This window comes from Otolemur garnettii, unplaced genomic scaffold (genome assembly GCF_000181295.1).
Source record: "Otolemur garnettii isolate 467f Iridium unplaced genomic scaffold, OtoGar3 scaffold00007, whole genome shotgun sequence".
NCBI lineage: Eukaryota > Metazoa > Chordata > Mammalia > Primates > Galagidae > Otolemur > Otolemur garnettii.
Genome location: NW_003852402.1, coordinates 3821044 through 3833365, shown reverse-complemented (window position 1 = coordinate 3833365; position 12322 = coordinate 3821044). Strand labels below are relative to the sequence as shown.

The 12322-nt window shown below is 52.6% G+C and overlaps 1 protein-coding gene across 2 annotated transcripts in view; it reads left to right on the top strand.

Annotated features, from left to right (window-relative positions):
- FBLN1 (fibulin 1) overlaps positions 1-12322 on the top strand; it is a 74505-nt gene that overhangs the window by 37391 nt on the left and 24792 nt on the right. The window contains exons 14-15 of one of the 2 annotated variants that reach the window (XM_003783112.3): positions 461-584; positions 6195-6639. In XM_003783112.3, coding sequence (XP_003783160.1) covers positions 461-584; positions 6195-6549 — 479 coding nt within the window. In that variant the 3' untranslated portion in view covers positions 6550-6639. Of the gene's footprint in view, positions 1-460; positions 585-6194; positions 6640-12322 lie in introns of those variants that run through there. The other variant, XM_012801185.2, reaches the window with a different exon arrangement.

Below are 12322 nucleotides of genomic sequence, written 5' to 3'. Positions count from 1 at the left end.
TTTGGGGACGTGGAGAGGGGTGGGGTGATTAGTACAGGGACTCTGGTGCCAGCCTGGCTGGGTTCAAAACTCTGTTCTGCCACTTACAAAATGTGTGACCTTGGCGAGGTCCCTTAAGCTCTGTGAGCTCCTCCCTGAAATGAGGATTGTAACAGTATTAGCCCAGTTGACTTCAGGAGGACTGAGTAAGTTATCCCTGCTGGGTGCTCCTGGGGCCCTATATACCATGTTTGCTTTTATAATTGCTACACTCACGTCAAAGGTCATGAATAATAAGTTATTACTGTATAGATGTAAATATCCTATAAATAAAAGAACTGGAATAGAGTGTGGCTCCAGAAACCAGCCAGTGGAGGGCAAGGATGGCCCAATCCCGCCCCACCCTAGGCGCCTCTGTCTGCAGACAGGGTCAACTATTATGGCCTTAGCCTTCACTGTGCTGCTTTGGGGTCTCTCACAGATATTGATGAGTGTGTGACTGGCATCCACAACTGCTCCATCAATGAGACCTGCTTCAACATCCAGGGCGGCTTCCGCTGCCTGGCCTTCGAGTGCCCTGAGAACTACCGCCGTTCTGCAGACACGTAAGTCCCTCAGGCCTTGCCATCATCTGTCTGTGTCAGCTGTCCCAGTGGCCTGGTTCCAGGCCTGGGAAGGTAGTTGATATGCTGTGACCTCAGTGCCCTCCCATGGGGGACTTGGGCATTCAAGGATTTCCCAGTCCTTGGTTCCCAGGCCCTGTATATCTGTGACTCTGGTCTCAGAAAGCCAACGGAGTGACTGGAAATGAGCCTGGGCTCTGTGGTCATGCTCTTAGCCCAGGCCTTTGCACAGAGCCAGGCAGAAACAGAAACCACAGTCCTCTTGTTGCCTGTGTGGAACCTTGGGCAAGCTCTCTGGGCCTCAGTTTCCTCATCTGTATCATGCAGATGTCAGGAAATGCTGTGACTCAGGTGAGCAGATAGCAATGTCCCCGTGACAGCCAAAAGCCAGGGAGCCAGTATGACTTATGGAGGCGTTGTCCGGAGACCCACCTGAAAGCTAGATTCCACCTGGCCGGGTTACTATGGGAACAGCACCAAAGACTCCACACCCGAAACATAGGGCTGTGTGGCCCTGTGTCATAGTGAGCTGGCTTACTCTCGGGCCACTGGAGTTTGAGTGTTCAGGGAGCACCTTCCTTGAGGAGTGGTGAGGACCCCAGGTCACAGTTCTTCCCTCATACCACCCTCACCCCCCTGCCAGGTGTTTCAGGAGCCCTCCTCATAGCACTGGAACTGCTCACAGTAGGTGCCCCGCTGGGCTGCCTGTGTTTCCAAGGTTCAGCCTCTTGACCTAGAGCCTGTCTTGGGCTTTTGGCGGCTGGTGCCCCTACCTGAGGGTCAGCATCTTCCTTTGATGGTGTAGTGGATACCTGTGTCCACTGCTCAGCCCTGGGGTGGTGTCCTGGCTCACAATTGAGGTGCTGCCTCCTGCTGGCTGAGCAGCTCTGGCCTCCCGGCATCCCTCCTGCTCTTCCCGGCACTGGGGCTGCCTGGTCTTGGGCCTGGCTATTTCCTCATCTGCTATTATCTGCTTGAAAACTCAAAACCTTGCTCCTTCCTATGCTTGGGTTAGGAAGAAGCCACTCCAGGACTGGGCTGGAAGTCCGTAGCATCCCAAGAGTTTGTGGGTTATGATCGGCCTGGCCGGCAGGGATGGTGCCTCTCCAAACCACGTCCTTGATTTGAAGCCGTGTCATCATAAGTGCACTCACTCTCAGGCGTCTGTTAGCACCTGGTTTTGAGGATTCCAGAAGGCTGGCTGTGGTTGTGACCTCAATTTCTAACTTGTATGCAGCCATGAAAGCGAAAGAAGAGGCTGCCCTGTATAGGGTCTTGGTGCCTCAAAGCCCGAGGGTGGGCTGGTTGGCCTTGCACGGGGAGGTCATGGCTGAAATGGGCAGACTGTTCGCTATGGCAGCCTCTGCCACCCTCCCAGTGCTGGAGATGATAATTTCTTACTGGACCAAGTAGGTGCGGGCGCTTGGGTAGACAGTGAGCCCACAGAGGCCCCGACCCTGCACCGGCCTCTAGAAACATGTCCAAACAACAGTGAGCAGGGCATGCGTTGGGTACTGAGAGGGAAGAGGGGCTCACCTGGCTTGGGATGACGGTGAGCAGCGGGAGGCTGTGGGGCCATGTGGGCAGTGACTGGGTGTTCTGCACGGAGACTGGGCCCTGACTGCACTGAGTGAAGCGCTGACTCACCAGGTGCACAGGTCCATCGGCCTGCGCCCTGGGCTTTATTGTGGTTGCTCCATTCTGGTTGGGGAGCTACTCTGAGGCCACAGGAGCTGCAGTGATAAGTCACTGAGGAGGAGGATCATTGCTTTGCCAACCCAGGGTAAACCAGCACAGGTGGGACTCAGGCCAGGGGTCTAGGTGAAGGGGCTGCCCTCTTGCAGTATTGCTTACCCCAAAGACTGGAGTTTTCTATTTTCTATCCCTCTTTCTTCCTTTTTAAAATTCCAAGCCTCTTGGCTGGGTGTGGTGGCTCACTCCTATAATGCTAGCACTCCAGGAGGCCAAGGCAGGTGGATTGCTTGAGCTCAGGAGTTCGGGACCTGCATGAGCAAGAGAGAGACCCCATCTCTAAAAATAGCCAGGCATTGTGGGGGCACCTATAGTCCCAGCTACTTGGGAGGCTGAGGCAGGAAAAGGGCTTAAACCCAGGAGTTTGATGTTGCTGTGAGATAGGCTGATGCCACAGGACTCTAGCCTGGGTGACAGAGTGAGACTCTGTCTCAAAAAAGAAAAAAAAAGGAAAAAAAAAAAAAGCCAAGCCTCTTAAGGAATTTATTATCTGATTTCAGAAAGTAATTTTTAAAACCTAAAAGAGCTGCTTTTAGAAAGAGCCCAGGGGCCAGCGCGTCTGTGGTTAGCACTCAGTAAGACCAGCTCACTCCTGGGACAGACAAGATTTAAGAGTCTGCTTCTGTGTCTTCCTGCCTCTCTCTGGGCCTCGCCCTCTCGCTCCTCACACAGCTCTGTCTGGGGAGTGTCCCTGGCGGCCAAGAGCTGGTAACTAGAGCATGACCCAGCAAGCCGGGCCACAAACCGCAGGCCTCAGCCTTGTGGACAAGACCAGGCTGTTAGAGTCCTGCCCACACACCCCGCCTTCCCGAGGGAGGAAGTGTTCAAAGCTGTCCCAGAGCCTTTGATGGGACCAGAAACATCCTCTTTATCCCCTCAGTGGGGCCGGCCCCTGATGGCTTATGGTCTTTAAAGCTGGAGCAAAGCTGGGTGGCCTGGTTGCCACTTCACAGGGAGAGGGCGCAGGTGAACAGCTCGGCCCGAGGGTGTAACCAAGTGGGTGGGGATAGACCCCTCAATGGCCCCTCTGCTTTAGCTGGTCCCTGGGGCTTGTCTCCAGAATGATCAGCATGTGAAAGTAAGGGAAATGCCAGCAGGGAGGACCACAGCATGAGACAGTCTGGGGGTGGCCCTTCTCCTAGGAGAAGGGAGTGGGCCTCCAGGGCCCTTTCCATCTGGTGTGTTGTGGCTTTGGATAATTTCACAGACTTGGGGTATTATGATCAAACCTGTTGAACTGGAAAGTTGGGGCACATTAGTCTCTAATGCATGACATGACCCAGGAAGCGTGGTGTGATGAGGGGACATGTCTGTGGAAACCAGAGCCTGTGGTCCTGGGAGCCTGGACCTCCCTCCATGCCAGTGCAGGGTCCCCTGTGCCCTGCTCTATGATAGATTCAGTGCCGACAGCCATCCCTGACCTGGACACACTGACTAAAGAAAGATTTTAGTGCTGTTTCTAGGCTGACAGGCGTTTTGTTAGCTACGGTAGTTATATTTGCAGGTCGTAAGTTTGGGTCGGGCAGGATAGGGTAACTGAAGTCAGAACTGACCAGGACAATCAAGGGTGTGTTGATTTGCTCAGTGATTATCTGCTAAGCATGTTGTAGGTGTCTGGCCCTGTGCTGGGGCTAAACAGCTCCACATTTTAAAAGCTGAAGAGCCTAGGAAATGAGTGGTCAGGAAGGAGCCGGCCCAGAGACTCCGAGTGTGCAGAAGGGCTGGGGGGCGGCACAGCCAGCTCACTGATGTGGCACAGTCGCGGGTCGCGGGTGCTGCAGAGCATCACATACACTGCACACTGCACGATCCTCGCCTTCCATGTTTTGGCCTGACAAATCACAGTGCTGGGTGCACTGGGGGACTCTGGCGCCACCTGCTGACTGGGCCAATCCTGCTGCTGCAGTGTGTGTGTGTGTGTGTGTGTGCGGGTGTGCCTATGTATGCGGGTGTGCATGTATATGTGGGTGTGTATGAGTGTGCGGGTATGCCCGTGTGTGCATGTGTGTGCAGGTGTGCTCCTGTGCATGTGTGAAGGCTTTAAAGTGAGACAGTTTGACTCTGAAACACAAACCAGCCACTTATTACAGACTGTGGATTCATGGACCCAGGTCCATGTCCTCACTGAGTTTGTCTTCCTGTCAGAGTGGGGAGAGTAATGGGGACAGTGACTGAGCCAGCAGCAGGAAGCCCCAATGTCCACAGCGTGCTGCCGTGTACCCTGGAGAAGCACAGATTGGGGACCCCAGTCACCACCACCTCCCAGTTCTCTGTGGCCTCCTAGCTTCCCTGGAGGCCCTCTCTGCAGGAGAGATCTCTCAGATCATGTGGAACCCTCTCCAGGTGGCCTGGACCTGGGTATCCCGGGGGTGGGCTGCTGCAGCAGCAGCTGGGCTCCTCCCATGCAGGACAGCTGTCCTCAGGGCTCCTGATCGTCACAGGCCTTTGGTGCCCGAGGGTGTTCCCAGGGCTGTCCGTTCTGAGAGCTCAGGATGATAAGTAGCCAAGTAAAGGACAGGCTTCCTGTCCGTTCCCATAAACCGTCTGGAGGGAAACAAGACCTCACTTACCATAAATGCCAAATGTAAAATAAGTCTGAGTGACCCAACAAGACGTGGCAACTCACAAATCCCAAAGGGGGATGGTTGGCATCCCAGGACGGAGGATGATTCTGGCTGGAGAATCCAGATGCAGTCACACGGCAGGACTCCCCTCAGCCAGGTCCTGTGGGGCTCTGCATTGGCCTGCTTCACAAGGCAACTGCCTTCAGAGTGTGATGGGCTTGGAGTTCAGGACTTGGGAGATAGTCCCTGTCCCTATCCTGTCATAAGATCTGTCCCCTTCCTATCCTAGGAAGATGGGACCTGTCTCAGCCCTGTCGTAAGAACTTAGAATCTGTCCCCATCTCTACCATAGGAAGTCAGGACCTGTCCCCAGCTCTACCATAGGAAATCAGGGCCTGTCCCCAGCTCTACCATAGGAAGTCAGGGCCTGTCCCCAGCTCCACCCCAGAAAGTTAAGACCAGTCCCCATCTCCAGTAGTGGAATTGGGACCTGTCCCTGTCACCATTATAGAAAGTTAGAATGTGTCTCCACCCTGTTATAGGAAGTTAGGATTATCCCATCTCTACCACAGGAAGTGGGGACCTCTCCCCATCTCTAGTCCCAGTTCAAAGCCAGCCCAATGTACATAGACAGGAAACTGGGCCTGGAGCAGGCTTACTGATGGGGAACAGGGAGCTACTTCACTGCCTGAAGACAGATCCAGTTCCCTCCCTCTGTGACCTTGAGAAGTGGGAGGGCCACTCTCTGACCCTCAGCTTCCTCATCTGACAATGGCACTCTAGCCACCGTCAGTGCAGTAGCTGTGATGACAGAGAATGCATGACGAGGGATAGGCCAGCACTCGGGAAATGGCAGCAGCCCTGGATTGCCGGTGATGGAGATTGCCACTCCAGGGAGGTCACCTCGACCCACTCAAGAGCTCTTATAGCCCTGGCCACTGTCTGGGCAAGGGGCTAAGAGCCTGGACGGCACCCAGAGGGCAGAGTGTGTCCCAGGCAGGCCTCTGCCATTGAGAAGGGGACTCCTGCCACTCTGGGCATAGCCATTGATCCCAGCACTCCAGTGGGTGTTGGAAGAGGCTAGAGCCTGAGTCAGCTCCCGTAGGTCTACGGCGCCTCCCTTAGGTGAGTGAGGGGTGCTCCTGGCATTGACCGAGGGGCAGCAGGAGGCCCCATCTCATGAGCCCCTGCTTCCCCTTCCACGCGCTCTGCCGTTTCTCTGCTTGCTGAGTTGGGCCTAACCCTCTTCTTGTCTCTCTGTCCACTTTTCTTGCAGCCGCTGTGAGCGCTTGCCTTGCCATGAGAATCGGGAGTGCTCCAAGCTGCCTCTGAGAATAACCTACTACCACCTCTCTTTCCCCACCAACATCCAAGTGCCCGCGGTGGTTTTCCGCATGGGCCCCTCCAGTGCCGTCCCCGGGGATAGCATGCAGCTGGCCATCACCGGCGGCAATGAGGAGGGCTTTTTCACCACCCGGAAGGTGAGCCACCACAGTGGGGTGGTGGCCCTCACCAAGCCCGTCCCCGAGCCCAGGGACTTGCTCCTGACCGTCAAGATGGATCTTTACCGCCACGGCACCGTCAGCTCCTTTGTGGCCAAGCTTTTCATCTTTGTGTCCGCAGAGCTCTGAGCACGCGCTTCGGGCCGCAGGGGCTCCCTCCTTGCTTTCCTGGCCTCCCCCTGGGATGGTAATAAAGTCTTAGCAAGCCAGCCCACGCAGCGTGCGAGTGCTGTGCCTTCATTTGGCGTGGTGGGGAGTCTACTGCTCATCGGCGGTGAAGCTGACCACTTGCCACCCCTGGGTGTCCCAAGGGGTGACTGAGGAGTATTTCTATCAGGGGGCACTCGCCAGGGCTCCCAGTCAGCAGCTCCCTGGACACACTGCCAGGGAGGCCAGGCTTGCCATGTCACTTCAGCTGGTTGTCTCCTCTTCTTTTGTGTTGAACCCAAAAGATAAAGGCAATGGTTGAGAAGGTCCCCAGAGATTACTGAGCTCAGTCCACCCCCATTTCACAAATATGGAAACCGAGGCCCAGAGAGAGGGGAAGGGCCCTGGCAAGGTTCCCACACCAGGCTGGGAACCAGGTCTTCTGGCCCCTGTTGGTTCCTTTACTGAGTCACTTAGAACTGAGCATTGAACTGAGTTAACAAAGCTCCACCCTGAGATCCAGTCCTCCTATTCTGCTTGTCTTGATAAGAAGCTCAAACCTGTGATGGACAAACTCTGAACACAGTTGTACCATTCTGGACTCAGCTCTTGCCTAAAGGAGGTTCTTTGCCGCTTCTAGGACCCAGCCCTATCTATGCAGAGGTGACGGCCCACACTGTAAACGTCATGCTCATGGGAGTCTTTGCAGGTGTTCCTGCTGGTCCTGCCAGGCAGGGGTGTCATCTCCATGGGGCTCAGAGGGTGAATGATTTTCCCAAGGTCACACAGCTGTCACCACTTCTACCATGGGCCTTCCCACTTGCCTCTCTCCTGCTCCTCTGCCTTGGTTTCTCTGCCTCTACTGGTCTCCCAGCATCCTTCCAACTCACCCTGCTGCTCATCCTCTGCTCAGCTGGAATGATCTTTTAGCTTCTGCACAAACCCATCCTGGCTTCCTTTGCACTTACGTTGAGCTTTCCAAATCCTCATTGTGCCTTTTGAGGCCATGCAGTTTAGTTCTTGTCGCACAATCTCCAGCCTGACTTCCACTCCTTCCCTTGAGCCGCAGAGTGGAGCTCTTCACTGCCTCAGGCCCTTTGCACGTGCTTTGCACCCTTGGTCTGTCTGAATATTGCTTAACCTTTGGCTTAAATGTGCCCTCCTGGGAGAGGCCCTCCCTGCGTCCTCGGCTGATGCTTTTCCCGCCAGTTTTTCTCTTCACGATGCTCAGAACACACCGCAGTTAGCATTCCCTGGATTTTATGTTTGCCTTCCCACCTTCTGGAGGCTCTGTGGAGGCAGGGACCGGGTCCGTCCCATTCAGTGTGATGTCCTCAGCTCCTGGAGAGGGGCCTGACAAGCAATAGGTGCTCTGTTCACATCTGTTGAGGGAACAGCTGACTCTCTGCCAACCCTGGCCTATGTCTCAAGGGTTTCTGTGGCTGTGACTTCTGACACTGTTTCCAAACAGAAACCTGAGGGTGGAAGGCAGAACGCCACAGCAGAATCGAGTAAAGAATACTGCAGGGTCCTAAGGTCCTCCAACATTTCCATGTAAGTGGGGGCGGGGGTGCCTCACCTTGCTGCCAGTGGGGAAGACAGACATATACTTAATGCCACGCCTTGTGCAGAGGCAGCCATTACCAGGCCTCCACCCTGTCTCCCAGACATCTCTCTAGCCTATACCAGCTTCCATTCTCCATCTTCCAGCGCATTCTCCAAGGTGCAGCCACGGCACCTCTCTGAAGGGCCATTCTGACCATGACTAATCTAATCCTCCTTAGAACCACCTCTGCTGCTCCTTCAGTAGTGGATTAGAATGCCTTAGAATGGCATTTGTGGCCCTGCCTGGTCCGGCCTCCACCCCGTGCTTATGTTCTGACCCTGAGAAGGGTGGAGTGCCCTTCCCTGAATGTGCTTTCAGCACGTGCCAAGCTGTCCTTCCGCAAACTGCCATTCTTCTTGTAGACTTGGCTCAGAAGTCATCTCCTCAGTGAAGCCTTCCTTGGCCTGAGCTCCCCTGGCCCCCAGGCGTCCTCTGTCAGAGCATCCACCCCTTGTCTGGTGGTTGTTACTTGTTTATTGTCCTCACTGGACTGGGGGAATCTTTGTGTCTGATTGATTTCTGCTTTTTCTGCACCTTTGGAATATTTGGCCTGAAGAAGGAGCTCAGTAAACATCTGAATAAACATATGGATGGATGGATGGATGGACAGATGAACGGATGGATGGATGAATGGATGGATGGATGGAGGGATGGATGGATGGATGGACAGATGAATGGATGGATGGATGGATGGACGGATGGACAGATGAACGGATGGATGGATGAATGGATGGATGAACGGATGGAGGGATGGAGAGATGGATGGATGGATGAATGGATGGATGGATGGAGAGATGGATGGATGGATGGATGGACAGATGAACGGATAGATGGGTGGATGGACAGATGAACGGATAGATGGATGGATGGACGGATGGACAGATGAACAGATGGATGGATGGATGGATGGATGGATGGACAGATGAACGGATAGATGGATGGATGGATGGATGGACAGATGAACGGATGGATGGATGGATGGATGGATGGATGGACAGATGAACGGATGGATGGATGGATGGATGGATGGATGGACAGATGAACGGATGGATGGATGGATGGATGAATGGATGGATGAACGGATGGATGGATGGAGAGATGGATGGATGGATGGATGGACAGATGAACGGATAGATGGATAGATGGATGGACAGATGAATGGATGGATGAATGGATGGACAGATGAACGGATGGATGGATGGGTGGATGGATGGATGGATACATGGATGGATGAAAGATAGGATAGATGAACAGATGCAGAGATGGATGGATGGACAGATGGATGGATAAATGGATGGATGGATGGCATTTTCAAAATTTAGGTCAAATATCATCTGCTCTATGAAGCTAGCAGGGCAGAGTGGGGATTCAGTTGTTGTGTTCAATCATTCATTCATTGTGGTCTGGATTACTCCAGCCAGGAGGAGCAATATTGCCTCTGTGTCCTTAGAAGTGTTAAGAGGTGGAGACAAACCTCTCAGGGGCTCTAAGTTCCCCCAGTAACCTTCTGCAGCTGAGCAGACTCCCACTCAGTGACCATCCAGCTGGGCTTGGGTTCTCCCTTGTTGTGGAGCTCCTGACCTCCCGAGGTGGCCTGTTCCATTTTGGGATCCCTCTGAGGTTTCTGTGTGTGCCTGGAGTGCATGGGTAAGTGACATATGAATGACCTGAGAGCCACCTCGCTGTAGCTCCCTGGGACTCTGTAGCCATGCTCCTAGACCATCCTGCCGAGGGATCCAGTGGTGCCCCCCAAATCAAAACAAGGGTTCAGTCTCCCCCTTGTCATGATCAGTCCCCCTTGTTAGGATCAGTCCTGAGGCCTTAGATAAATCATCTGCCTTTCAGAGCCTCAAGGCCCACCTCATGGATACTTAAGATTATAAAAAATAAAACTTGAGGTCGTGTCTGGTATAGTAAGCAGTCGATAAGTATAAATGTTGATTTCTTTATTCATTGGAAGGTCACCGAGCAATCATGAGGATGTTGATTTAACTGGGGAATGAAGATGCAGAGAGTTTGGACATACCCAAGGTTACTGATACGTCAAGCTGACATCATTTCTGATTCCTAATCTTGGGCTTTTCTGGCTATGTCACTGTAGTCAATCAAGTTTCCAGGGAGAAAAAACACTAACAGTGGTAATCAGGATAGTGATGCTAGTAATAGCAACCACGACAGTAACACAGCGGTGTCTGCTGAGAGCCAGCCCAGTGAGAGTGGGGAGGCACAGAGAGGTCGAGGAACTTGCCCAGAGTTCCACAGGTGGTGGGCATTTTGCCAATGGCTAGTGTGTGCAGAGTCCAAGGGGCCAGAGCAGCCTGGCTCTTGCAAACTTTTGAAACGGAGCCAACATGGCTTCCCTTGAGGTCAGGGCCTCATGCCAGGGAGAAACTGCTGGACATGGGATAGAAACTGAGTGGGAAAGAGACAGTAGAGAAGAGGTGGTCTGGGTGGACACGGAGGGACAGCAGGATGTGAGCTGCCTGAAGAGACCAAGGGGAGAGACCTGGAAGTCGGTGAAACCACCGTGAAACATTTCAGGAAAACTGATTTCCCATGAAGATGATTCACCAAAATTCATCAAGGTCAAATTCCATTTATTAGTTTCTGTAACAAAATACCAGACACTGGACAGCTTACCAACAGAAATGTATCATCTCAGGGGTTTGGAGGCTGGCAGTCCAAGATCAGCAGGGCTGGGCTGGCTCTGAAAACCAGAGGCCATCTCTCTCCCTCCTTTTCCTGCCCAGTTCTGGTGGCTCGTTCACATATGGGGTGTGCTTGGCTTGCAGCTACATCACGTCAGCCTGCACCTTTGTCATCATGCGGCATCTCCTGTGAGTCCTTGTCCTCACATAGCTGCCTCCTTACAAGGACACAAGTTGTATGGGCTCAGGGGCCCACCCTGCTTCTGTGGGAACTAAGTGTCTATTGTCAAGCTCCCTACGCCCAAATAAGGTCATATTCTGAGGTCTTGGGGGCTAGAACTTTGGCATATCATTTTTTGAAGGACACTGTTCGGCCTATAACACCCAAATTTCTATATTGAAGTTCTAACCCTCAATGCCTCCCTGGGTGACTGTATTTAGAGATAGGCCCTTTAAAGAGGTAATTAAGGTAAAAACGAGGTCACAGGAGTAGGCCTTAACCTTATACAATTACAGTCCTTAATAGAAGAGGAGATGAGGACACTCTTGGGTAGACACGTGCAGACACAGCAAGAAGGCAGATTTCTGCAAGCCAGAAAGAGAGGCCTCAAGGAAACAGATCTGCAATATCTTGAACTTGGACTTGCAGCCCCAGAGCTGTGAGACAATACATCTCCTTAGGTTGAGTCACCAGTCTGTGGTGTGTTGTTAGGGCAGCCCTAGCAAACTAATATACAAAGTTATTATTAAAAAAAAGAGAGAGAGAATAAGAGACAGAATGGTGGCGGCACCCATAGCTCACTGGGTGGGGTGCTGGCCGTGTACACCAAGGCTGGCAGGTTTGAACCCAGCCTGGGCAGCTTAAAACAATGACAACTGCAACAAAAAAATAGCCAGGCAATGTGGCAGGCATCTGTAGTCCCAGCTACTTGGGAGGCTGAGGCAAGACAATCGCTTGAGCCCAGGAGTTGGAGGTTGCTGTGATCTGTGACGCCATGACACTCTACCCAGGGGGACAAAGTGAGACTCAGTCTCAAACAAAAAACAAAACAAAACAACGTGGTTCTTGTTTTGAATTAGAAATAGCAGTGTGAACTCATGGTGTATATTGTTTTTTGCATGTCCTCTGAAGAGGCCTGGAAGCAATGGCTACCCCACAGGCACTGAGGGTTCCTGGAGTCTAAATCATGGTCTTGAAATGCCGTTTCCCATGGAAAACAAAACCACAGCAACAAATCAACAAATTCAGACTTCTTGGAGAAATGGCTGATTCCAGGTCTCAGGCAGTAAAAACATGAGATGAAGTGGACCATTTTGTCAAAATCAGATAGTAATAAAGTTATAAAAGATGACTTGGGCCAGGTTAAAAGGACCCACAAGACAACTTCCTTTTCCCTCTGGCCAAAGATGGGAACATGTGAATTTCAATAAAGGACAATAATTGCAAAGGATCAAGCCTTATCAAATTGGTTAACTCAGTTCATACTGGATTTGTATTTTT